This window comes from Natator depressus, chromosome 27 (genome assembly GCF_965152275.1).
Source record: "Natator depressus isolate rNatDep1 chromosome 27, rNatDep2.hap1, whole genome shotgun sequence".
NCBI classification, from domain to species: Eukaryota; Metazoa; Chordata; order Testudines; family Cheloniidae; genus Natator; species Natator depressus.
This window is the reverse complement of record NC_134260.1, coordinates 7,096,871-7,124,195: the sequence shown is the minus strand read 5'-3', so window position 1 is coordinate 7,124,195 and position 27,325 is coordinate 7,096,871. Positions and strand designations below refer to the sequence as shown.

At 42.9% G+C, this 27,325-nt stretch overlaps 1 protein-coding gene across 12 annotated transcripts in view; it reads right to left on the bottom strand.

Moving 5' to 3' along the window:
* The window catches only part of TANC2 (tetratricopeptide repeat, ankyrin repeat and coiled-coil containing 2), a 683,096-nt gene that overhangs the window by 194,032 nt on the left and 461,739 nt on the right, over window positions 1-27,325 (bottom strand). For all 12 annotated transcript variants that reach the window (XM_074940790.1, XM_074940791.1, XM_074940792.1 and 9 more), the window contains one exon: window positions 8,015-8,163. In XM_074940790.1, coding sequence (XP_074796891.1) covers window positions 8,015-8,163 — 149 coding nt within the window. The remainder of the gene's footprint in view (window positions 1-8,014; window positions 8,164-27,325) is intronic.

Sequence of the window (27,325 nt, the reverse complement as noted above, 5' to 3'; positions counted from 1 at the left end):
AAGGTGAAGTTCCTGTATTTTATCCACTAAGTCCCTGAGCTCTCGATTAGCTTTTACACACAAAAGAACATTTAGTTCCAGCTCAGAATATGCCAGTTGCACTCAGTAGTTCAGCACCATTGATAGCCTCTGAACAGACTGATTCTCTCAAACCATGTCATTACAATAAGGGAAAGTGACTTCATTTCCTAACAGCTTACTAAGCACTGCAGTAAATGGTTACTTCTCTTTGCAATTGTCCCCGCTTTCCGATTGAAACATTTAGTCCCCTTGTACAGTAATGTCTTGCTTTTAGTAAAATGCTATTGATGTGGAGGAAATCTCAATAGGAATTAACTTTAATGAACACTTGCTTATTTTACAAGGGATACTTTTATAATAGTTATAGAAAACTGTACCTAACTTTTTTAAAATATCATTTGATCCTGGAATCACTGGGAAAAACTAAACACTGAAGCACAGTGCTTGCAAACTACAGAAGGCCTTTGAAGTCTAACTTTTTCTTTTCAAGCATTATATACTTGATGCTTGAAAAATGATTGAGATTGACTTTTATAAGTAGGACATGTGAAAGATTCATTGTCTTCTAAATTAGAAGGCAGATCCCATGTGTAGCTAGAGGGGAGCTATCCAATTTGTCACAGAAATCCCACTGTGGCTTGTGAAAATGCTCGCTTACTCAGACGGCAATCACCAGACATTTGAGGGAAAATGGAGCATCATGCACAATAGGTGGGATTGCATAACTCTAAAAAACATGAGGACTGATTCACCACTGTATTACTCGAATTCTATGCTAGTGTAACTCCAATGATTGTATCATAACCATATACCATCACAGAATTGGAGTAACACAGTGGTGAATCAGGTATATGGTGTTCACCCAGACAGACCACCACGAACATGCTTTTATAATAATTCCTAGAAATTGTGGAAAGGAGGCCCATCCAGGCACTTCCAACCAGCTTATATTTAGAGCTGATGGGGAGGCTTTTTGTTAGAAAATGTTCTTTCATCAAAACAGAAACTTTTTGTGGGAACATACCAGTTTTGATGAAACTTTCATCACAAAAAGTTTCTCAGGTCCAGAATGGAATTTCTGATCAAAACCACAGAGACCCCCAACCCTAGAAAAGCCAATAGCCTGGCCAGGATGACACTCATCTGGGAGATGGGAGATTGGCAGAGCACAGATATGAACTTGGATCCCCCCACATCATAGGTGACTTCCCCAACCACCAGGCTATTGGATATTCTGGTGTCTTTCTTGCTAGATTTTCATGAAAAACTTCAAAAGGGCTTGGTTTCATCCCAATGTGAAACCGGAACGTTTTTGAAATCTTGAAAAGTTTTGCAGAATGGAAAAGCCATTTCCCATACAGCTCTAGTTATAATTCCCCTTATGATCTGATTCCTTATAAAAGTAGTTGTCACGTATGAACATTTGCTAAATTTTTGCATTCTCTTTATTCCTTTATCTTTTTAGGTGGCTACCATCAGATCATGTTTTGAAGCATTGGGAACAAACCAACATGGTTCCCCTACTCTCTCTGCAAAAGAAACACACAGCAATACGAATAATGGATGAATACAACACTACAAATGTTGCAAACTAAATACTTCACACTCTAGAAATAACAGTACTTGACTAATGTGTCAATTTTCCCTACATCTAAGAGCACTGGTCTTGAAATATTTAGTCTCCTAGAAACTACAGATTTAAATCTCAGCAAGGTTGACCTAGGTCTTAATAAGCACATACACTTCATACCATAGTTTCCTGTTTTGGTTCCTTCTGGATTACATTTTAAAAAATGAAGTCTATTTATTTTATGTGGATATAAGAAGACAGGCATTGCCAGTAGCCCATTTAAACTAACAGCCAATCTCTGACAGTGATAAATAAAAGATGCTTCCAAGGAAGGTGTAAAATCACCTTAATGGACAATTATGTAACAACATGCTCACATAGAGAAATTTTTTTTCTAACCAATACAGCTAGTGGCTGAGCACAAAGACTTTTATTCCTTTTTTAAAAATCCTAGTAAGTTTAATGTAGATATTCTTATTATTCATATAAATGTTAACTCTTCTTTGAGATCTATGGATTTCTTTGCCTTAATAATATCTTGTGACAATGAGTGCCACATGTTAAATTATACATTGTCAAGAAACATATTTTCTTGTAATATCTTTTATTGGACCAACTGCTGTTGTTGAAAAAACAAGCTTTCAAGCTTACACAGAGCTCTTCTTCAGGTCTGGAAAACATATTCAGTGTCACAGTTAAATATAAGGTGGAACAGATTGTTTAGCATAAGTAGTTAACACATATTTCAAGGGACCATTCAACGTGAAGTGGCTGGTTAGCACCCCTCCAATCTTAGGGGGACAGGAAGGGAGGGGAAGGGAGCTGGGAGGGTGTGTTATTGGGTTATAGATTGCTGTAATAAACCATAAATCCAGTGTCTCTATTCAGTCCATGATTATTAGTGTCTAGAAAAGTTATGAATTTAAGCTCCCAGGTTCATCTTTTGAAAGCGCTCTATACGTTTCCTTTGAGCATGAGGACTGATAGGTCAGACATAGAGTGATCACTTTGTGAAAGGTGTTCACCAACAGGTGATACGGTGTTTTTGTCTTTTATCATTTTCCTGTATGAGTTCATTCAAGAGCATAGTGATTGTCTGGTTTCACCCACATAATTGTTATTAGGGCATTCAGAGCACTAGGTGAGGTACTGTTTCTCACCTCTCATTTGTCTCCCCTCTAAAATTTACATTTCTATCTTTTTAACCTTTTCCCAAAAGGAAATATTTCCCGCCTCAAAATATTTTCATTGCTCTTCTTGGGATCTTTTTTGTTTCTGTTAAATCCTTTTTGAGCTGAATGAACAGAACTAAATAATTTAATTTACTTAGATACTTCTATTGCCCCTAACAACACGGTACCTCTATGCCAGTATTCAAGGTCAGGGTACACCATGATTTTATATAGTAACACTATAACATTTCTATTCCTTTCCTAGTGCAACCTAACATCTGGCTCACTTTTTGGATCACTGTTGCATGTCATACAGATATTTTCTTTGAGCTGTCCTGGATGCCAAAGGTCTTTTTCCTGAGTTGCTATAATTACTTAGAATCCATCAATAGATATGAGCAATATAAATGGTTCCTTCCAATGTGCAATACCTTGCACTTACCTACAGTACATGAATTGCATTTGACACCATGTTTCTCAAGTGCACAGTTCTGTTAGGGCCTTTCAGAGTTCCAAATGGTTTTCTCTATCCCTAACAAGCCTAAATAATACTGTGTCATCCATAAATTTTATGTCATCTTTGGGATCTTGCAGAGTGAAAGGAAATATACAAATGTAAAGTGTGTGACGGGGCAAAGCCAGATGGCTATAGAAAAGTAGTGGGAGATAGATATATTAGCTCCAGGCTAAACAAATCCCTGGTACCAGGATAAGTGAAATGGCAGCTGCTCCAGGTCAGTTAAGACACCTGGGGCCAATTAAGAACTTTCCAGAAGGCAGGGAGAATGCTAGGTTGATTGGGACACCTGAAGACAATCAGGGGCTGGCTGAAACTAGTTAAAAGCCTCCCAGTTAGTCAGGTGGGGATGGATGTCAGGAGCTGTGGGAGGAAGTTGTGCTGTTGGAGAGACTGAGCAGTACACACCATATCAGGTACAAGGAAGGAGGCCCTGAGGTAAGGGTGAAGTGGAGCTTGAGGAAGTGGGGGGCTGCTGTGGGGAAGTAGTCCAGGGAATTGTACATGTCCTGTTTCTAAAAGGTCAGCTACCATAGCTGATACTATTAGGGTCCCTGGGCTGGAGCCTGGAGTAGAGGGTGGGCCTGGGCTCCCCCGTTTGCCCCCTCCCCCCGATTAATCACTGAGACTGGGAGACAAAGAGACTGTGCAAGGGAGGATAGCTTCTGCTCACCTCCCTTGCTGGCTTATGATGAACATGGCTCAGTAGACCGTGACCCTTGTCTCTAGAGAGAGAAGGGTAACGTGGAGGGTCACAGTGAGCCTCTGAGGCTAGCGAAATCCGCCAGGAAATGCGGGACCCATGGAGACAAGGACAGAGCTTTGTCACAAGTGTTGTTATTAATCTGGTGTTTTGTTTTCTCCAAAGCAGAGGGTTTCCATGCCACTTTTACAACTGTTATTTCAAGCAAATATTTGCTGCAATTCTAACCCTATGACTAATAAAATCCTACTCAAACACCTTGATATATAGGACCTCAGTTATATTTAAAAACAAATTAAAATGCAGCAAAACAATGGTACATCCAGCTTTTCCCATCTGGTTACCACACCAACCTCCATGAAGTGCCATAGCTATTACCAAATGATATTCTTATGACCTCTTTGATTTGTAATGTTACTTTTGCAGCCAGGTAGCAACAAGATGCTTGGCAAATGGAAATATTCAAACTTATAATATATTACTCTGCACGGACATATATATATATATGAGATTTTTGTACTGATACAGAAATATACTCATCATATATTCCTCTATGCCAAATTTAAATATACATTTCCATTTATGAGACAATTCTGTATTTTCAACATTGTTGCTACATTTATTGTTATATTTCTACTAAAGCGTTTGAAAAAGTACACTTTACTATACTGCTCTCATATTCCTTTGCTTTACTAGTAGCCAATAAAGCAAAAGAAAGTTTGTGAAGAGGAGAAAAATATTTTACTCTTTGACATATGTGATCTCTCATTAAGGAAAACGTGCTCAAGTAAGAAATAGTATATAAAAAGTTGTAACTTCTAAGCAATTTGGATAAGAAAATGTCCCCCCTGCTATAATCAAAATAAAGCACTTGAGTGGAAATACAAAGTGTTGGATTTATAGATTGGGACAGTTTTAGTTAAAAAACAGCTCTATTCCTTATCTTCATTTCACCTCAACATTGGAGAGATTGCAAATAATTATATTCTCACTTCAGAGGGCAGAGCATGGTCAGAATAGCAAGCAGCCCTCTAGTTCTAGCTTTTTACACAGAGATTGCTTTCACAGCTCAAGCCACATAAACTAATGAATTAAAATCTAGAAAGAGCTTTTCTTTTTTAAAGTTCAAGTGCATAATGGTAGCCAAAGTTGCAATCAGATATCAGCATCTTTGCAAACCTCCCTCAGCAACACCGCTGCATCATGATTTATGCTGAAGAATTAACTCTTGGAGGGCTAGTTTAGTGGGATTGCAGCAGAGCTGTGACATGTGCTGCAGTACAGAAGGGTCTTTACTTTGGGAAATACTTAGGAGGACTCCCACTCTTCAGCCAGGTCTATACTACAGACTTGTATAAACCCACACTCCTGCACAACGCAGTTATACCAACTAAGCCCCAGTGTAGACAGCGCTATGTCAGTGGGAGAACTGCTCCCAGTGACATAGCTATTGGCTCTGGGGGAGGTGGATTAACTATGCCAATGGGAGCTCTCCCATCGGCGTAGGAGCGTCTTCTCTGAAACACGAGAGAGGCGCAGCTGCATCAATGCAGTGTTTTAAGTGTAGACCTGCCTTCAGAGGGATGTGTTTGAGGCCAGAGAATCACAAATGTCAGTGGATTCATACAGTAAGACTGACATCAAACTTGGCCAAGGCTGTTTGACAGTTCTCCTGTCCGGAAGAGGATTGCTGCAATCACACCTTCAGAACAGAGGGGAGAGAAATTAAAAGGGCTGAATTAAATTCCCCAGGACTCCATTTAGACTGGCCATCAGCAGCTTAGATGTGGACTTTAGGGAAATATGCAGCACTGACAGAGGAGGCACTGCTCACAAAAAACAACCCCCACAACAAATTTAACTTGGTAAATTAAGAACTTGGCTCTTCTCTATCTTCACTAAGCACATGAATGGTGTTCAAAGGGCCTCTAAAACTTTTTCATGCAAAAATTGGTGCAGAGCCCAAGATATCAATCTACTTCAGAGTGCAACTGTCACTGCTGTCTCTGTAAAGATATTTTCTTTTACTTACTCTTAAAAGGCATATTTTCAGAAAAGATGGTTTTTTTAATTAAAAAAAAGCCAACAAAAGGAACCATTTATAGTAGAAATCTCTATTCTGCTTTGAAGTATTCAGTTCAAATAAGTGCCTGTTAAAAATACACTTTCTAACACAATGTACTATACAGTGCATTTCAAAGATAGCCAATAAAACTTACACAAAAAACTATGTGAAATCATGAAAAACTTAATAAATGTGTTAAAGAATAAACACTTCACAAAAATCCATTTTCTTTGCTCCAAAGAGAAAAGCATGTTAACTCTTTGTCCCACTTGTGCCATGGACTGCTCAGAACCACTCATGGAAATCTATGTCAACACAGAGCCAGCCCTCTCCTCCCAAACCAAATTCTCCAGTCTCCCTGCGGGACAACCTCTTCACTCCCTGCTGCTGAAGGAATACAGCTTCCTTCCTCTCTAGGTTAGCTGATCTACAGCTGCCACTCTTCTTTGGACATCCATAACTCCAGCTACTAACTCTACCCCATCTACTTTCCTCCTCCCATTGCTCCAGCTTTTTCACCCACCTGATCCAGCTTACCTCTCTTGCTCTGGCACCTGTACTACTCACCTATCTGCAAGTAACAGCTTCCTTTTACTCCTTAAAACAATTCAGGAGGGGTTAAATTCAATAGTGATTTGCACCACCAAAAACGATAGAATTTATTTTGAAAAATTCTGTTCAGTGGCAGTGTAAAGACAAAGAGCAAAGGGTGCTGAAAACTTCAGCCTGAAGAAGAGGAGCTTTCCCGAATCACCAGAAAAATATAAAATGGCCAATCACACTTCAGAGACGCAGACAAATTTATTATTCCAGTATCAAGTCAAGCCCAGAGAGGAACCAAAAACTACATGAGAACTTTTATTTTATCACAAAGACAAGCTAGACAGTCATTGCTTTGTCAGCCTACCAAAGCAGATGTAATAAAGGGAACTTCAGACAATGGGTAAGAAAAATAAGCCTGTTAACAACAATACACACTTCCATCTATGGTACTAATATGGCCTTCGTTATCATCGTATCTGAGCACCTCACAATCTTTATTTATTTTTCACAATAGCCCCAATTTTCACAAAAGGAGCCAAGGCACATAGAGACTAAGTGACTTGTCCAAGGTCACACAGTACGTCTTTGTCAGAGAGCAGGAAATTAACCTTGGATCTCCCAAGTCCCGGGCTAGAATCCTAACCCTTGGACCATCCTTCTTCAATTAACAGACTCTCTCTTTTTGGTTTTCACTCTCACCCCATCACATCTCAGTTTGGTAGAAATAAGTCCTTAGCTTATTCACTACCATGTGTGGGGAGTGAGTCTACTGTCCAGAGCAGAAGACTGGGAGTGATTATTACAGAACTGGGATCCAAAGTCCTTACTCAGGCAAAACTCCCATCGAATTTAGTGTTCAACCGGTGCCTGGCTGCCACTCTGTTCTTGAGACATCCAGAAAGATGAGTTAAGTTCAATGAGAATTTGACAAGAATAAGTTGGTATTTGTATATATTTTCAGTTTTGAGCCATCTCAATATGTATATATGAGCAAGTCATATAAGCAGCTGTAAAATTAGGATAATAATACTTACCTACCATTCCAGGGGATTTATGAAGCTTATTTAATGTTTCTAAAGTACTTTAAAGGCCTCACAGGAAAGGTGCATAGAATACAAATTATTTTGATCACTATTATCTAATAAGGTAAGAGAGGCTATTGTCCCTGAGGAAGCTTGCAGCTCAAACAGGAAAATGACAGAAACTATCACAAATGGTATCAGCTGATCCCATAAACATATATTGCTACTGTGTAATTATGACCCACAGTTTTATAATGTGGTATTATTACCTTTGTCCTTTTGTGAAAATCATTCCACCTCTACCACACACACAACCATGTGATAATTACAAAAACTCATGTGCTACATCACAACCAACCAATTACTGCTGTACATTTGTAATGCCGAAGGAGATCTCATACCTGATTCTCATCCTGCACCTCCATGCTGTACTGGGGCCCCGGCTGTACCTCTGTGACTTTCTCTCCAAGGAGGAAGCCCAGGCGAGTCATGAGTGTGTTTGCTGCCTCATCTACGGATGGAGGGGGTCCCAGCTCCTGCTCAGCTTCACCTGAACAACAAGAAAAACATAATTTATGATGGAAACTGTTTAACTTTACTATTGTTCACCCACTGTTTTAATGGGCAAAGTATAGCCAACTTTTCACACAGCAACTCCACTATAGAGGTTTTCAGCTCAAACACATCTTCTCTGTCTCACTCAACACTATTTGCTGGACATTCATTGATTTAAATTGTCACTCTACATTTCTTTTAATAGTACCCTTTATTCCTTCTCTCTCTGCTTATTAGCTGCTGTTCTCAACACCTCATTTTAGGCAAGATGCAGACAGTCATCCCTTTCCCCCTGAAGTTCATGACAAAGCCCTCTAGGCTCAACCAAGAGATGGGACTTTGCTAAAATGCAATGCTGAAGCCAAGGAAGCTCCTCTCTCATGTACACAACCAAATGAGTCACCTCTGTGTCACTTGCAAAGAACTCATGACTGTATGTGAATCGTTTGATCTTCTGTTAGCAATGCACTCAAGTGGCATCCATACCAGTAGGCCCACAGTTTTAAGCAGCTGAAATTCATTATTTCACAATATGAAGGGACTTGTTTAAAGACTGATCTATTGTTCATTAGGAAAGGTAGAGTAAGATAATAGTCCCATTTTCAGCCTGTCCCAGGGCCAGATAAGTCAGTTCAATTCACATATGTTCGTAGTCCAAAACTCACAATTTGAGTGCACGCCTACAGCCCGTTGGTAAATTAACCAAAGTCTTTCATACTCTCAAAAAGTTTTAAAAGCAGAGGGTTTTCTTAAATCTACTGAGAGATCCAACTACATTTGGATCTCTCAGTAGATTTAAGAAAACCCTCTGCTTTTAAAACTTTTTGTTTTTGTAGATCCATTCTACAAAAAAAATAAATTGAGAAGGATTTTTATCACACCTGCTGTCTCTGGGAAAATATTGCACAAGAAGCTGTAATAGTTCCTAGATGATATTACGATCTATCAAGTCAAATACTCACTTTTTGTTTTTTCAGAATTTCCAATTATGAATTTACTCATGAAATGCAAAATCTTGGAATGCGTGCTGTCTGCTAGGTAAAATACATTTAAACTCTCAATACCTATTTGCAGCATAGACTACAGTGATTTTGAAGGAGGCTATTGGGTACAGGAAAAGTAGACAAAAATGTGGATGCTTTGGACTATTTTATCAATTCCCATTTACTTCCCACAAGAGCCCTTCTTTTTAACTGCCCTAAAAAGCTCCACAGACATTACTGCTAAGGGTCTCTCAAACTGATAAAAACCTAAGATTCAGAAAGTTGAAACGTCACACAACACATTCTGTTGTGCCAAGGAACGTACTGTATATGGCACATAGAATCCCCTAATATTTCAAAGCAGCATGAACACTTGTACCCAACCGTGTGGATTAAGCTAGAGGTTCAGACTTTAATCTGAATCTACGGATTTTTATCAGTTTCATTCAGACCCTTATTGTAATTCTGACATAGCAGGTTGTGTGCTTCAGGTCAGATATTAGAGCCTTGCTCGTCAGTCCAGCATGATGAGAAAAAGGAATACTGTCCAGTGATTCCTCTGAAACAGGGATCAAGCCAGTCAAAACTGGAAAGAACAATATATGCAACCATCATCTGCTAGCCTTCATTTGCTGTTGATACTGTATACCATGTCAGAGGGAATGCACTCTAATCCACAAGACCATGCCCTTTTGTACAGTTGTTGCATGGACAGCGAAGTCCACATCCCAGAGCAAGTGCTGGTGTACACAGGCATGACATGGCAGTAAAACACTCAGCCACTGGCACCTTAGCTGCACTAGGGCTCCCACCATTATTATTACCATCAGTAGAATTGAACTGGAATTAATGTAGGTGGAAAACTGTTCCTAGGAAATGCTAGAGTAATCAAAGCCATAATGAGAAGAGAATAAGTGCTGGAAAGGAAAATGTTTAGCGTGTTGACTGTAAATAAACAAAAGCTATAGGTGTGTCTATATATTTTTATGCACATTTTTAAAAATCTAATATCCAACTAACCGTACTGTGTTTCTAAAAATACTGAGCACCTGTCTCTTTTTAGGACAGAAATATGGTGCAAAATAACAGGCATATTTCAATTTCAGACTGAGACTTGAAAACCGCAAAGTATCATCTTAATTAGAAAAAAAACCTTCAAAGAATCAAAGAAACATCAGGAAATGCAAAGATATATGGGAGACAGGAGAAAGGACATAGTGCTGGGGTAAACGTAGGCTCCATTGAAATGCTGAACATTGAAAACAGACACTGTGAATTATCCTGACCATGGGGCTGTTCTATAGAGAGGAGCAGACAGAAAGCTGAGAGAGAGAGAATCATAGACTATCAGGGTTGGAAGGGACCTCAGGAGGTCATCTAGTCCAACCCCCTGCTCAAAGCAGGACTGATCCCCAATTAAATCATCCCAGCCAGGGCTTTGTCAAGCCTGACCTTAAAAACTTCTAAGGAAGGAGATTCCACCACCTCCCTAGGTAACGCATTCCAGTGTTTCACCACCCTCCTAGTGAAAAAGTTTTTCCTAATATCCAACCTAAATCTCCCCCACTGCAACTTGAGACCATTACTCCTTGTCCTGTCATCCGCTACCACTGAGAACAGTCTAGATCCATTCTCTTTGGATCCACCTTTCAGTTAGCTGAAAGCAGCTATCAAATCTCCCCTCATTCTTCTCTTCTGTAGACTAAACAATCCCAGTTCCCTCAGCCTCTCCTCGTAAGTCATGTGTTCCAGTCCCCTAATCATTTTTGTTGCCCTCTGCCCTCTTTCTCTTTGAGAGAAAGAAACTACTCAAAAAGTAAGAGTTAAAAGAGGGGCAAGAACTCTGGATCCTGGATCTAACTTGAGTTAAGATCACCGCATGGCCAGGTTATTAATTAGTTTAAATTAGTTAGCATATTTACAATATGTTGGTTGATAATATGTATTAGGTTAGTACTGCATTTATAGTGAGAATTACAATGTGCTTTACTCTGAAAAGTGAGTAAAGGGGGTTGGACTAGATGACCTCCTGGGTCCCTTCCAACCCTGATATTCTATTCTATAATAAAAAAGCATCATTGGTTTCTGTGTTTATTGCCTCTCCATGTCTACAGATACAGGACTCTCAGTGCAGACTAAAAATTTTTTTTTTTTTCTGATCACCAGTGTCCTAAAGGTAATCCAGGACCTGAAAATTAAGTTCTTTCCTGTTCAGATCAGCATCAGTAACAAAGATCCTGTAGGCCAAGTTCTACACCTGTGCAACTTGAGTTCCAAGGAGTTGCAGAGAAGGAACTAAGGGCAGGACCTGGGCCTGCAATTAGAATGTAGGTAATTATTTTTGTCATAACGTTCAATCCAGAATAAAAGCCAACTCTGTTTCCCAAGGCTGCTCTAGCGCTGCAGTGCCAGTGGCAGTAAAAGCTTACCCTAGTCAGCACAGTCAGCCGGCATGACCGATTTACAACAAAAAGATTTGTTGAATAAGATGGTGGCATTTTTATATAGTCACTTTTCTCAGTAGAACCCCATTTTGAAGAGTCCTTTAATGAAATGTATCTTACTCTATATCTTATCTTTCCCTTCTTGAATATAAATTAGTCAACATTCTCAAAAGGTGCTGAAGAACTTAGTCTACAGCTAGGGTAGAGGGAGGGTTTTTTTTACATGTCACTCATAACTACTGCTGAAAGGTACAAGTCAGTTGAAGCTATAACCTTGCATGAAAGCTCAATAAATAGATCAGTCTGCTGCTCCTAGGGAGCCCAGTTCAAGGTCATAATTTCAATTTACAGAAGCATAAACCAACTTTTCATTGTCTCAATCATATTAATGCAGACTAAAAAAGCTTTTAAAAGGATATAGACAATGTTGATTAATGAGGATGATTAAACAAATACTTAATGGGTGGTGCACCTTAGTTCACAGCTGCAGCATCTCATACAAAACAAAGACTCCATATTCATAACAACCATCAACATTGTGAAATACACACCCTGAATTGTCTTACACGGAGGCTTCACTGCTATGAAAATGAATGAATTCTTCACCCAGAGACCTCCCTTCCAGTCATCAAGGTGCAAATACTATCACATCCTTCGTGAGAATGGAGAGCTGTGTCTGAAGCAGAACCAGTGTGATACTGCTCCATGGGTGACTGTTTGCAGAGTGTGTGAACCCAGCTCCCTGTGTGGGAAGAGGCTCTCCTTACCTCCTTTTACCGTCATCACCTTCTGAAACCTTCTGTCCACCCCCAACCTTCCCAAGACTCCTGGTGTCCACCCCCCACCCTTAAACAAAGTTGTAGCCTAGATGCTTGTCAAACTGGACTCCAGTGGTGAGCTATTGGTCCATCACCATTCCGTTGTTTATGTGATATTGTATTCTAGAGGTATATCCCTGATTCTGTGGTAGGAATGCAGGATAGTGAGATGACTCAAGGAAGACAGGATGTCCATCTTTTCCCTTGAGCGCTATGGATGAAATTCGTGGATTCACAACACCACAAAACTCACAGCCTTGGGAGATGCAGAGCTGTGGTGACTGTAAGCCACTTTTGCAGCCCCTCAAATCCTGGGCTATCCCAGGAGTGAGAGAGGCCCATGAAATAACTGAGGTAGAGCCCTGAGGATTACTTCCATTTTGACAGCCTATCACCAGCTGCCTAGGAGCAGCCTTTCTGCCCAGAATTTCTACAGTACTGTATGGTGGTCCCACCCCAACATACCTGATCTGTTAGAATCTTTTGTATAAATAATTCCTTTTGCATAGGGTACACACTCCAAACGCATACTGTATCTGTTGCAAAAACCCTTATGAAATTTCTCTGAAAAGTAAATTACAATGCAGCAGCAAACCACAATGTTAAGTTAAATACCACGTAAATTATTTACAAATGATGTACATATTTTCGGGAGGGGGGGCTGTATGCAGAACATCAATCTCAGAGTAAATATTGAGGGCAGAGTTTGCAATGTATTGGTTAGTGTGCATCATAAATGCCATTAAAGATGGATTTTTATAAAGATACAGTATTTACCTTTTCCAAGATATCTACAAGATTTCCTACATTCAAAGACTGCAGAGCTCACGGTAGAGTTAACTTCAGTTAATGATAAACATCCAGTTTTTAATGGCGATCACTGTTTGATCACCACTGCTCTGAATAGAATGTTAGACCTGCTCTGGTGTTTGTGACAATGACCCCGATCCAGCAAAAACTTCAACACGTGCATAACATTCAGCAAGTGTGTAGTCCCATTGATCTAGCAGGACTCAAATTACACATGTGCTTAAGTGCTCTGCTGGATCAGGGCTGATGTCATTCTCTGGTTACTTGGAGGCAAGAGTATACAACCTGTCATTCTACTACAGCTAACAGAAACAATGAGGAGTCTGGTGGCACCTTATAAGACTAATAGATTTATTTGGGCATAAGCTTTCGTGGGTAAAAAACCCCACTTTTTTGCATCTGAAAAAGTGGGGTTTTTTTACCCACAAAAGCTTATGCCCAAATAAATCTGTTAGTCTTTAAGGTGCAACTGGACTCCTCGTTGTTTTTGTGGATACAGACTAACATGGCTACCCCTCTGATACTTTACAGCTAACAGAGATTTCCCTTAGTTTAAGTGACAGGGCCTGGTTTTTGGAATAGGAGGCCCTTAGTTATAATTCCTGAATTGAAGTAGTCATGGAATCAATACGAGATAGAACTCCGTGAAAATGTGATTTACTATTATACTCCAGTAATGTGCTTGGTGCCGTACAAGTTACAAATGCAATTACAGTTCCTGCCCCAAGGATCTTATTTATATGCAGCATTAACTTGAATGGTTGATCAACTTAACAATGCATATTAAAGTGACACATTCTCTTGCCAGTGACACATCACTGCCCACAGTAATAATGGGGTGCTGAGGTCTATCACAGTGGTTCTCAACCTTTTTCTTTCTCAGGCCCCCTCAACGTGCTATAAACATTCCAGGGACCAGTGTGTAAGGGGGGGGGCGCGGTTAAGGGCTCCCGGCTTCAGCTGCTGGGGAGTGGGAGGGGCACAACCATGGGACTTTAGCCTGCGGAGCACCAGGGTGAGGCACCAGGGCTCCACCCGTTGGCTGGGGGGAGTGAGGGAGAGATGTGCCTGGGGCATAGGCACAGTTTAACTTCTATTTTTGGGAGGCGGGAGCTGGCAGGGCCCAGAAGGGCTTGGGCAAACTCTGCACACCAGGGCCCGGAGAGAGAGCGCCACATCCACCCCGACTCACCTCAGCAGGCGACTCAGCCTGTCTGGTTAGGGTGGGGGGCACAATCAAAAATTATAACTCAAAGGGGGAGGCTCAACTCACAACGTTTGAAAACCGCTTAGGGTGCAGACAAGGCGGGGGATAGCTAGGGGCTGTGTGCAGGCAGGGTGTAGCTCAAGGTGCAAGGAGGGGGTCGCTAGGGACAGTGTGCAGATAGGGGAGTAGCTCAGGGTGCAGGGAGAGGTGCAGTTAGGGGCTGTGTGTGGGCAGGGGGTAGCTCAGGGTGCAGAGCGAGGGATAGCTAGGGACTGTGTGCCAGGAGGGTTGCGGTTGCTGCTCCCCGAGGGCTCTGCCAGCCCCGGAACTGGGTCCACCCACCAGGGCGGCTCTTACTGGCTACATGAGCAGTCAAAAGGGACTGGGAGTTGAGGAGCAGCCACAGTCCCGGGCACCAGCAGCAGGAGGAGACAGGGGAGTGCTGTGACTGCCTGCTCCATGGCACCACATCAGCCAGAGCAGTCACCCCACACTGCGCGGCTCCAGCTTCCTGCCTCTGATCTGGCCAGGGGGGCAGAGCCTTGGGACGGGTGGGGGAGGTGGTGTGGAGCTGCCCCTGGGACTCCCCTGCGCTGGCACTGCAGTTTGGGGAGACAACCCCCTTGTGCCCGACCATCTCTGCCCATGGGCTCAAAAGAACGGCCATACGGGGTCAGACCAAAGTTCCATCTTGCCCAGTATCCTGTCTTCTGACAGTAGCCAATGCCAGGTGTGCCAGAGGGACTGAATAAAACAGGTAATCATTAAGTAATCCATCCCCTGTTGCCCATTCCCAGCTTCCTTGCCCATCCTGGCTAATATCCATTGATGGACCTATCTTCCATGAACTTATCTAGTTCTTTTTTGAACCCTCTGATAGTCTTGGCCTTCACAACATCCCTTGGCATCCAGGTTGACTGTGCGTTGTGTGAAAAAATATTTCCTTTTGTTTGTTTTAAACCTGCTGCCACGGACCCCCTGTTGAGAACCGCTGCTCTATCAAATCACATAACAAGAAAAGATAAATTACCTTTGTTATAATTGTCCACATTCTTAACTGCGGTGCAGCTATAAGAAATATATGTATTGATTTCACAAAACCTTTCTAGTGTGATGATAAAAATAACTGAATTTATTGTTTCCCTCACCCAAAGAAAAAAGGCAAAACTGGGTTGTGATAGTGTTATGATTCAATAATTCAAAAATAGCTAAGATTTTTTGTGCTCAATTGCCAATTCTGAGGAAAGCAGTTACTATTTAATATATAAAAAATATAACCAAAAAATTATCTTTCAGGCATAAAGTGCATTTATCTCAAAACAATGGGAAAATTATATATAGTACAAGCATAAAAATAAACACACACACACACACATATATATACTCTCCAGCTTTAGAATGGTAGCTGTTCATAAAGTGACGAAAAATGCCATCTGCCATTACTTTTTTAAAAAGCAAGATTAGCTAATCATTTAGTACAGTACTATGATTAAAAATTATATATCTAGCTTTAGAAGAATTTGAGCTTCTGAAGAATGTCTCCAAACACCACCATTGGTACGTATACTGTAGTGTTCCTGTATGGTGGAAGTAGAGCTCAGCAGGTGGGGGTAGAGCTCAGGGGTTGAGCATCTGACTGCAGATCAAGAGGTCACTGTTTCAAATCTGGATGCTCCCTTCCTTGTTTTTATATTTTGACTTTAGTAAAGCTTTTGATACTGTCTCGCGTGACCTTCTCATAAACAAACTAGGGAAATGCAACCTAGATGGAGCTACGATAAGGTGGGTGCAAAACTGGTTGGAAAACCATTCCCAGAGAGTAGGTATCAGTGGTTCACAGTCATGCTGGAAGGACATAATGAGTGGGGTCCCTCAGGGATCAGTTCTGGGTCCAGTTCTGTTCAGTATCTTCATCAATGATTTAGATAATAGCATAGAGAGTACACTTATAAAGTTTGCAGATGATACGAAGCTGGAAGGGGTTACAAGTGCTTTGGAGGATAGGATTAAAATTCAAAATGATCTGGACAAACTGGAGAAATGGTCTGAAGTAAATAGGATGAAATTCAATAAGGACAAATGCAAAGTACTCCATTTAGGGAGGAACAATCAGTTGCACACATACAAAAAAAGGAAATGACTGCCTAAGAAGGAGTACTGAGGAAAGGGATCTGGGGGGTCATAGTGGACCACAAGCTAAATATGAGTCAGCAGTGTTGCAAAAAAAGCAAACATCGTTCTGGATGTATTAGCAGGAGTGTTGTAAGAAAGACACGAGACGTAATTCTTCTGCTCTACTCTGCACTGATTAGGCCTCAGCTGGAGTATTGTGTCCAGTTCTGGATGCCATATTTCAGGAAGGATGTGGACAAATTTGAGAGAGTCCAGAGAAGAGCAACATAAATGATTAAAGGTCTCGAAAACATGACCTCTGAGGGAAGACTGAAAAAATTGGGTTTCTTTAGTCTGGAGAAGAGAAGACTGAGAGGGGACATGATAACAATTTTCAAGTATGTAAAAGATTGTTACAAGGAAGACGGAGAAAAATTGTTCTTCTTAACTTCTGAGGATAGGACAAGAAGCAACGGGCTTAAATTGCAGCAAGGGAGGTTTAGGTTTGGACATTAGGAAAAACTTCCTAACTGTCAGGGTGATGAAGCACTGGAATAAATTGCCTAGGGAGGTTGTGGAATCTCCATCATTGGAGATTTTTAAGAGCAGGTTAGAAAAACACCTGTCAGGAATGGTCTAGATAATACTTAGTCCTGCCATGAGTGCAGGGGACTGGACTAGATGACCTCTCAAGGAAGCACTGGAATGGGTTACCTAGGGAGGTGGTGGAATCTCCTTCCTTAGAGGTTTTTAAGGCCCGGCTTGACAAAGCCCTGGCTGGGATGATTAGGTGGGGTTGGTCCTGTTTTGAGCAGGGTTGGACTAGATGACCTCCTGAGGTTTCTTCCAACCCTGATCTTCTGTGATTCTATGTATACTACAGTGTCCACATAGTGAATTTGAAGTTACTTTTCTACTATGGAAGAAGATTTTACCCTGAAACATGATAGTTATGACAAATGGCAGGTTTACTGAGTGGTTAGGGTTCAACCACTGGATCCAGAGACCTAGCCTGAAATCTTCTTGTGTGGAATTGGGCAAATCAGTTAGCTTCTCTGTGCCTCAATTCCCCATATAAGTTTTTTAGATAGAAAGTTTCTGCATCTCTATAGAAGTAGGAGAACATTTTTTTTCCCCCTTAAAAAGTCACAGACTGACGCAAAAGTAAAAAGGCTGGGGTTTGAGCAACAGCATAAGAGCTTAGGAATTCCCATGCCCAAAGAGACAAAAGATTCATCTAGTCTACTACCCCATCTCTGACAAGAGCCAACTGTAGATGCTTCAAAGAAAGGAGTAACATCATCCACGTGTACATAAAGTCTCTTACTGTGCAATGCTTATTAAATTCTGGGATGACTTTTCTTATTTCAGCTAGTTATTAGTTTACGCTCTGAAGTAGGGGGGGCTGATATCCTGCTAGTGTTGTCCTAGCTTACATTGCTGCAGTTTCTATTCTTATTCACACAAAAACTATTCTTTTTAAAAATATTACTAAATTATTTGTCTTCAAAATATCTTGTAGTAATGACTTGCATAGATTAACTAAAAATGGCATAAACACCTTTCCTTTTATCCATTTTGAATTTTTTTTCCTTTTAATTTCAAAAATTAAAATGACTCAGACTTGGAGTCTTCCAGCTAGTGGACATGGGGTCAGAACGGAGAGACCAACATTCATGTTTGCTGCCAGCCCAAAGGCTTTGTTATAGATGTGGGTGGGAGACTAACCATATGAAGCCTGCGCTGCTGAGAGCCCTATCTCTCACTGACATCAGTCAGAGTCATTAAGAGTCCTCACCAACTTGCAATCCGTCCCTCAAAGGGGAGGACTGGGGTTAGACAGAGAAGAAAATTGTGCTAACCAGTATTGGCCCCCCCCACACACTTTTTTTTTTTTTTAGAACAAAAATGAAAAGTAGTATCCCTGCTTTTGCACTGTAAGAACTTGACAACCTTTGGGATTCTTTGATACTGAACATTCCATTGTTACCACAATATTTTAGTAAATTAGATGAGACCAACAGTATTCAAGAAGTTACAAAAGAAACTTAATCCAACTGCATCCGATGAAGTGAGCTGTAGCTCACGAAAGCTTATGCTCAAATAAATTGGTTAGTCTCTAAGGTGCCACAAGTACTCCTTTTCTTTTTTGTTTAATCCAACTCTTACACAATTGATGAACAGGAAAAACACACTAATAGTTTCTGGCTTTTGTCCTTAATCTCCAGAAGTGACAGGTAGCTGTGCTCTGTATGACTCACACTGCTTTATGTAAGAGAAATAAATAACAGCTTTTACACAGATGTGAAACAGGTTGTCCCTCTGTAGATACCACTCATGTTTAGACTATCTGGTGTTTTACTGGCCAGGTCAGAAGAATCTTGGAAGGAGTAAATCAGAGCACTGAAGTCTTAACTTTGCTGAATCCACAGATGGAATTCAGGAGCAGAAAAAATAAAGTAATTTCAGAAACCAGCATGGTACCAACATCCAGTGTTTTAGCACGGAAATTTTAAAAGTGAGGGCCTGAGTGAGAGCCAGGGGAAAGCACAGCCAAGCAATACTAGCTACTCAGACTTCTGTAGTCACAAGTGTCAAATTCTACCTTGCAGCTACTCTTCCACAAACCCAATGAAGTCTTTGGGGATGCACAGCTGCAACTGAGGGTGCAACAGCACCCAAGAAACCTCTTGAATTAAAGAGACCAGCCTCCCTAAGCCTCTGCAGCTGGTTGCTCTCCCTACCTTGTTGCAGCAGCATAGCATTACCCCTGCTAGCCACCTGACAAACAAGATCCACAACACAGGGTTGTGGATAAAGAGGAGAGTGCAATACTCTGGCTGATCCTCTCTGGCTGGTTCTGAAAGCTTCAGAGAGCCTATGTGTTGCCAACCCCCATATCAGAGGTGGCCAACCTGAGCCTGAGAAGGAGCCAGAATTTACCAATATACATTGCCAAAGAGCCACAATAATACGTCAGTACCCCCCATCAGCTCCCTGCCTGCTCCCAGCGCTCCCACCCACCAGCAGCCCTGCCAATCAGCGCCTCCCCTTCCCTCCCCATCAGCTGTTTCATGGCGTGCAGGAGGCTCGGGGGAGGAGCAAGTGCATGGCAGGCTCAGGCTCAGGCTCAGGAAGGGGTGGAGTGGAGGCAGGGCCTGTGGCAGAGCCAGGGGTTCAGCAGTTAGCACCCCCCGGGACATTGGAAAGCTGGCGCCTGTAACTCCAGCCCCGGAGACGGTGCCTATACAAGGAGCCGCATATTAACTTCTGAAGAGCCGCAAGTGGTTCTAGAGCCACAGGTTGGCCACCCCTGCTCTAGATTTTACAGAGAGTCTCATGATATTTGGGGCATTTCTTAAAACCCCTGATCCTGAAGTCAAGTAATTATGTGAGAACCTCAGCTTTCATTTAAAAAAAAAAAAAGTAAGATTCTAGCCCTCATAGTGGTGGAGAAAAGCTTGAAAAGGTGACCCAGTCACCTCCCCATCTGGCCATTAATCTGGGAGGAGAAGGAAAGGAACTGCTGGAAACTTGGCAAAAAGTCTTCTAAGAAGTAGGAAGGCTGCTGGGGTAGGAATGAAGGCAGAGGACAAGAAGTAGATCAATTGTCCAGGGAGTAAGAGAAGGTTAACTGGCTCAGGCATCTGGAAAACCTGAAAGTCAATTAGCTGGGGAGGGTCTGGGTTGCCTGTGTAAGGAAAAGGTCAATTGGATGGGATGGATGTTGCAGCAGAGGATGAACTGCTGGGTTTAGAGAAGCAATTTATTGATTGGGGGTACCTACGGGGCAGATGGATTGAATAGCAATTGGGCAGCAAGGTCACTCTGCGGGAGGCAGGCCAGGAGGAGGAGAGGAGAAGGGAGCAGAAGAAGAATGGGGGAGGGAGGCAAAGAGTTTATTTGTTTAGGGCAGACATTTCAAAAGCAGCTAAGAAATTTAGGAAACCAAGTCCCATTTACTTAGAAGCCTAAGTCATTCCTGAAAATGGGTTAGGCTCCTTAGAAATGTAAGTGCTTTTGAAGATTTTACCCTTTGGATTTATACAAATACTAAAAAGGGTACCTATCCTTACACACTCACCAACTTTCCCAACTTTTAAAATACAGAACAAACACCACACACTAAAGTGCAGCAGTACAATCCAGTATAACTCACCAAGTTGCGAGCCAAGCAACTTGAAAGCTCAGATCCCCCTCTCCCTCCCCTTCCAGCAATTCATCCTATTTAAAGTGTCTGGGGAAAAAAGATGAGCTTAGCAGAGTGTCCTGAAGGTCACCAGATTCAGGCTGTTTTAAAGTGAATTTCACAGCCACATGGAAAATGTCATGCCTGCAGCACTTATGTGTTTGTAATGGCATGACTTCAGATTAAGTGCCTTTGCTGATCTCAACCGTGGTAGTATGACACAGGTAGAGAGACGGTCTCTCAGATAGGCAGGTCTTAAGACACTTCAGAACCACAATCTTTATCCAGAAACCCACAGGTCAGTGGGGATCACGGAATACTGGCTGATTATGAATGTGGCAAGATACCCTACTTTACTCAGCAAGGGATGCTACTTTCTGCAAAGGGGTCAGTTGCTGGATGGTTGCAAAGTCAGAATTTTGAAAATGCCAGAAATAAGGATGCCCGTGAAAACTTACATCAGCCTTCTTGTGCATATGTATTATGACAGTGTCTTTAATTACGTGATCACATACTACTTTTATTTAAGATACACTAGGATCCAACAAGCAGAAAGTCCTGTGGAGCACCTCAGAGACATTCTCAGTCAACTTTCCCTATTCCAGTGGTTTTCAAACTTGTGGGTCAGGACTCCAAAGTGGATCTCGACCCCATTTTAATGGGGTCGCCAGGGCCAGCATTAGACTTGCTGGGATGCCTAGCAGAAGCTGAAGCCTGAGCTCCACCCCCACCCAGGGCGGTGGGACTCAGGCTCTGGTCCCCTCTCCACCCACCTGGGGCACGAAGGCTTGGGCTCCACCCAACCCGGGGTCATGCAGTAACTGTTATCAGACGGGGGTCGTGGCGTAATGAAATTTGAGAAGCCCCTTCAATTCCATATCTTGATTTCTGTTCCTATCAGCTTTGTCTCAATACAGTTCTTTAAAGTTTACAAGCCTTGCTGTCAACCGTAGCAGGTCAGGAGATACAGAGTCAACACAGGGATTTTAGTGACTTATCAAGGTCCACAAAAGCTCATGCAGACTTTAGAAAGTCTGGCAAACCTTGGATAGATAGCAGAAGTCAAGGTACCATCAGTAACATGGGGAAGCAGAGGACACTAGGGAATAAGTGGAAATGAGTTGGAGAAACCAGTTTTGCAGGCCCTCTTGTTATTGGATGCGGACCTTGCCAAGCCAATTTGCAGCAGCCTCATCAGCGAAGTGCAGAGCCCTCAGACAACCATCAAATCTGGTCAAAGGGCAGTTGTTAAGTGATGTGTGACCTTGTCTGTCTTTGGCCACAGCTGCATGTAGGGTGACCAGATGTCCCAATTTTACAGGGACAGTCCGGATATTTGGGGCTTTGTCTTATATAGGTGCCTATTATCCCCCACCCCCGTCCCCATTTTTCACACTTGCTGTCTGGCCACCCTAGCTGCATGTGGGATCCTCCCATTGGCCTCAGGTGTGAAGGCTGTCTGCATATGGACCCTGGCCCATTCAAAATCAATTCACAAAGGCCCCCCCACCAGCCGGCCCGGGTGGGGAGTGGAAGGGGTGGGGCCAGAGCCGGAGTCGAAGGGGCGAGGCCAGAACCTCTTCCGACCATGCTGGGATGCTGCCCAGTGCAGTGCAGCAGCTGCCTGACAGAGCGCCTGGCAGCAGAGGGGACCTGCCTCCTGCCCAGGCTTGGCTTCCGGGGACAGCGGCCAAGTGAGCCAAAGCCCTCCCTCCTCCCAGGCTATTTGGCCTCTGCCCCTCTCCAGCCAGGCTCTCTCCCAGGCAGCTGGCTACACTGCACAGAGCTGCGACTGGGAGTGGCTCTGTCCCGCTCCCTGCCCGGGCCTGGTGACCAGGGAGAACAGCCCAATATGCCAGGGGGAAGCAGCCACAGCAGGATGACAGAGTCCTTACCACCTGCAGGTAATGTAGAGCGGGGAGAGTGCAGGGGCCCTAGCCTGGGAGCAGGGAGGAGACACATGGGGAGGTCATGTGTCCTCCCCTTTAGGTGGTGCCATCCCAGTAAGGGGAGGCACCATTTGTCTATGCAAGGGCCATTGAGTGGTGTGGCAAGTGAAAGCCAGGTACACACATGGTCGGATCAGTTATAAGACACTGGTTTCTGACATCGTCTCTGCAGACCATTATTCAGGCCCTCTAAGCCGGGGTCAAAGGGAAGCCCCAGAGAGCTCAGTTGCTCTGTAGGTGATGCCAAGGGATGCTGAATTTCAGGTGTGGTGAGCTCTACTGATGGTGCTTGCCCACCATTCACTTTTATACACTAGCACGTTATAAGTCCCAGATCACCCTACAAATGCCAATAAGAAAATAACTGGGGAAGCTGTATTGGTTCAGATACTTAGGGAAGGTTATTGATAGATCTTTCTGTAGACATTGCTGGCACTGTCCATGAGGCCAAGAGGTTGACGTCTTCCATCATATAGAATTAAAAAACTTTCAGATTAATGCAGTAAGTGGTACATAAATATAACTTCATTTTAACAAGGTGATACAGCTTTAGACACTGCTGTTAACAGGAGGGAGAAGGTAGTGAACCGTAAAAAAAAAATCAGCCTCAATATTCAGGAGCCAAAATTACAACATTTTGTGAAGTTTGGTTTGGTGGGGGATTTTTTGTCCAGGGAAGAAACTCAGCCAAGAACAATCTAACTTAGTAGCTTTCTCTTGAAGCCCATGGGCTTTACGTAGATAGGAAAACAAAAAGCACGAAAAGAATACCACCAAACTAGAAAACATGCCAGGGTCCTTTGCGTCATCAACTATGCTATCAATTCACTGTTTGCAATTAAGTCACTTAGGATATTAGATAAATTTATTTAAAAGTTGGCTCAGAAATTTGACTTTTTTTTAAAAAAAAAAAGTTTCCTGGAATAAAGTTCTTTCTAGGTTTTCTGTCAACCCATCAATCTAAATTGGCATTTAAATCCACTGTGATCTCATCACAAAGCTTTTCATGAGACTTGCATGTATTATGCTAAATGAAGCTCATTACAGCATTGGCTCAAAGTAACACCACCACTTAAACTAGGAACGGCTGACACTCCCCAAGTTTAGGCATTTACTGATGTTACACAGGGGTGGGTATAAACGGTGTTGGGTTTTCATTACATTAAAAACAGAACAGATTATTTTTTGTAACTTACACTTTGTACAACAAGAAAAAAGAAAAGGAGTACTTGTGGCACCTTAGAGACTAACCAGTTTATTTGAGCATGAGCTTTCGTGAGCTACAGCTCACTTCATCGGATGCATAGCTGTAGCTCACGAAAGCTCATGCTCAAATAAACTGGTTAGTCTCTAAGGTGCCACAAGTACTCCTTTTCTTTTTTCTTTTTACGAATACAGACTAACACGGCTGTTACTCTGAAACTTTGTACAACAGATTCTTTCAAAAGAAGTCACCATTAATGGAACTTTATCCAACATAACTAGTGGCGTTTAGGTGGCATTGCAGCTCATCCTTCAACAGCATATAAACCGAAATGATGGAATGGAATAGTCAACCAGAAGCAGCATGGCTCCAAAAGCACAGAAGCAGGGCATCCGCTCTACCAAATGGAAAAATGTCAGAAGAGAATTACTAACAGAAAAAGGGATCTAATTTCCCAAAGCCCTCCATTTACCGTTTGCTGCAAGAGGGAGGGACAATTGCAGAGAGAAAATAAAAGGATCCTGACTCACTCAAGGTAAGAGAGAAAGGAGAAGTTTGATCAGAGCACTGCAGTCCCTGAGGGGAGGGAGCCAGCTAACGTATCCTGTCCCAAGAGGCGATTGCTGGGCTGCGTCAGAGAATTAAAAATTTTATTGAAGCTAATGTTAAAATTATATAATATACAGGTTAAGGAAGGAGTGTCTGTACATCTGGATTTAGTACATAAATTATCCCAAAGTATAAAGTTTGGTTTAAAAGTCACACAATACATTTAGTACATGATCAGCAATAACCCAAATTTAGAATAATAAATTTAATGATATAGTTTAGATATTAGCATCCAAGTATTCAGGTGCATCACTCATGAAAAGTTATACAGAGAGTTGGTTGTCAAAAGCAAATATAGCCATGAGTGTATATTGTCCGTTGATAACTGAGCATTTAGAATAGGTTGTCTGTATCCTATTATAATCCATCAGAGAAGCATTCCAATTACTTTCCCAACTTTGCTTCTCAGCAGCACTCCAGCTCATCTCTCCTAGTATTGCCGATGTCTGGTGATGGTTTTCTAGATAGATGTCCCTTGATACCTGCTGGCGTCCGATACCATGAGTTGCTGCATCAGCCAAATGTAGCGCTGACCGATTCAGCATTCCCGCAACACTCGCTCATTACTGGTCGCATGTGCCCAGGGCTCAGATGATCAGCATGTGTGTTTGAACCTTGTAACCCCTAGCTCTCAAGGCGTTGGGTAGAGAGGATATTTTTCCATCTTTCGAGCTTGGGCGCCGTGGAAGGCACTTCTCAAAGGGCACAGTGACGTCCACCATGATGATCTTTTTCTGTTCCTCGTTGTTGATGACAATGTTCGGTCTCAGTTGACTGTCCATTCTGCGGATGGCGGAGTTCACAGCAACCTTCCCCACAGGTGACGGGATGGCTCCGATTAGGCAATCTTGGATGGCACTGTGGCAGAGCTGTCAGGCTCTGGAATGGGGCTTGCAGCTACACAAGACATGGGGTAGCATCTTGTTGGCATAGCTGCACCTTCTGCATCACTTGTCCCAATTTTCATGGTGAATGGCTCCAATCAGCGGGACGCAGTTGAGCCTGGCCCTGTGGATGAACCTCCAGTCAGCAAATCAGGTGAAACTGCCCTTGGGGAGGAAGTGGTTGCTGGCATCCCCCTTGCACATCACCTTGAAGGCCTTGCCTTGGTCCAGTTTCTGTCTCAGGTTTTCCACATACTGCTAGTGGATAGCATCCTTCAGGGTTCTCACCAGCATGGTTTTAGCTCTTGGAGTGACGACTGCGTGCTCTGTATTCTTCACCTGTGGCACCAGGACTCCCAGCTCCCAACATTCCTCACACCACATCCAGTGGCAAGCGATGCGCTTCTCTAGCTGTCGTGAAGCATTGCAGGCACAAGTCCAGAGTGAAGCAGTCTCCCGTCTCTTGCAAATTTGTCTTCCAGAAAGCCGTTCAGGTAAGTGGGTGACATCTTGGTTGGAGGGGGTCCTGGCGATTCGCTTCCTGATGACATTATGCATAGCATTTTCCACAATGTTCCTCACCATGGTGTCCAGGCACGTCAGAAGACGGAATGCTCGAGTGATCACTACAACTTCGCACAGATCACACATTTGAGGGATGTTGGCGCCGCCCAGCCTGTATGAGATGTACAGCAGTTCATTGCTGGCCCTCTGGGGAAGAAATATCCACTTCTTCACTAGCTGCCTTATGGTGCTGTCCACCTTGTTAAGAGGTACCTTCGCCATGGCAGATCCCCTCAGGACAAATGAAATATGGGGATCAGGAAGGTGTTCAAGGCGTTGATCTTCTGCCACGGTGCCAGTACGGAGGAGTCAATCTTGGCCACGTCTTGTAGGAGCTCTGAAATGGTATCCTCAGACATCTGCTGGACGTGGAAACCTGTGGGCATGCCGAGATGTTGGTCTGCTTGCCCATCCTCAAGGAAGATCATGGGATAGAACCCTTATTTTAAAAATCGCAGAAAGAAAATCTTTTGCCTGTGTCATACTCGTAGCTGTTACAGGCTCTCAGTTTACAGTGGATAGGTGGCTTTATCTCTCGGGTTTACTCCTGTCATTCCTTCCACAGACTGGACCTCATCCTGTGACTAATCTCTTCTGTGGGTTGTGGTAAACTTTATTAGCTTCTGTTTAACCTCCTTAGAGCTACTAGTGGAATGGAAAATTTGTTATGATCATATGATGAGACTATATCATCTGTTCCCCCCCCCCAAAAAAGAGAACCAAAATACTCACTGAACACTCTTGCCTTTTCTACATTACTATTGATAGTACTACCATTTCTATTTGGTAATGGACCAGTATCACTGTCAGAATTCTTTTTGTTCCTAACATACAGTATTTTAAAAACTCCTTATTATCCTTAACTCTGCTGGCCACAGAGTTGTCTTTGTGGTCCTTTGCTTCCCTTTTCGATTTTCTACAACTCCTATCATCTGATTTATGTTCATTACTAACAATTTCCCTTTTTGCCCTGGGTACTCATGGGGAAGCGGCTAACTGGCACTCTGGGCAGGAGCTACAATAGTTCCTCACCTCCTGGTGAACACCGGGCCAGAAGAACCACGTCAAAATCCGGGCGAGGGTCTTTTCATGGCCTAAGTGCCCGGCAGCGGGGATGTTGTGCACAAGCTTAATCACGGCCCATTGGTGACACCACAGTACCAGCAGCTGCATTTGTGGTTCCTCTGTGCGGGGGTCGTGGTCGATCCGGTAAAGACGGTCCCGGTGTAGCTTCAAGTGGGGCCACTGGATTGCGCGCTGGGGGTCGACCATAGTCCCATCAACTGCCGTTAGATGTTCAGAGGCCCGGCTCAGGGTGGGGTCGGCTTTTTGGTCCTGGCAAAAATCAGTATGGAGTTGGGGTTCGGCAGTGGGCCCCGGCAGG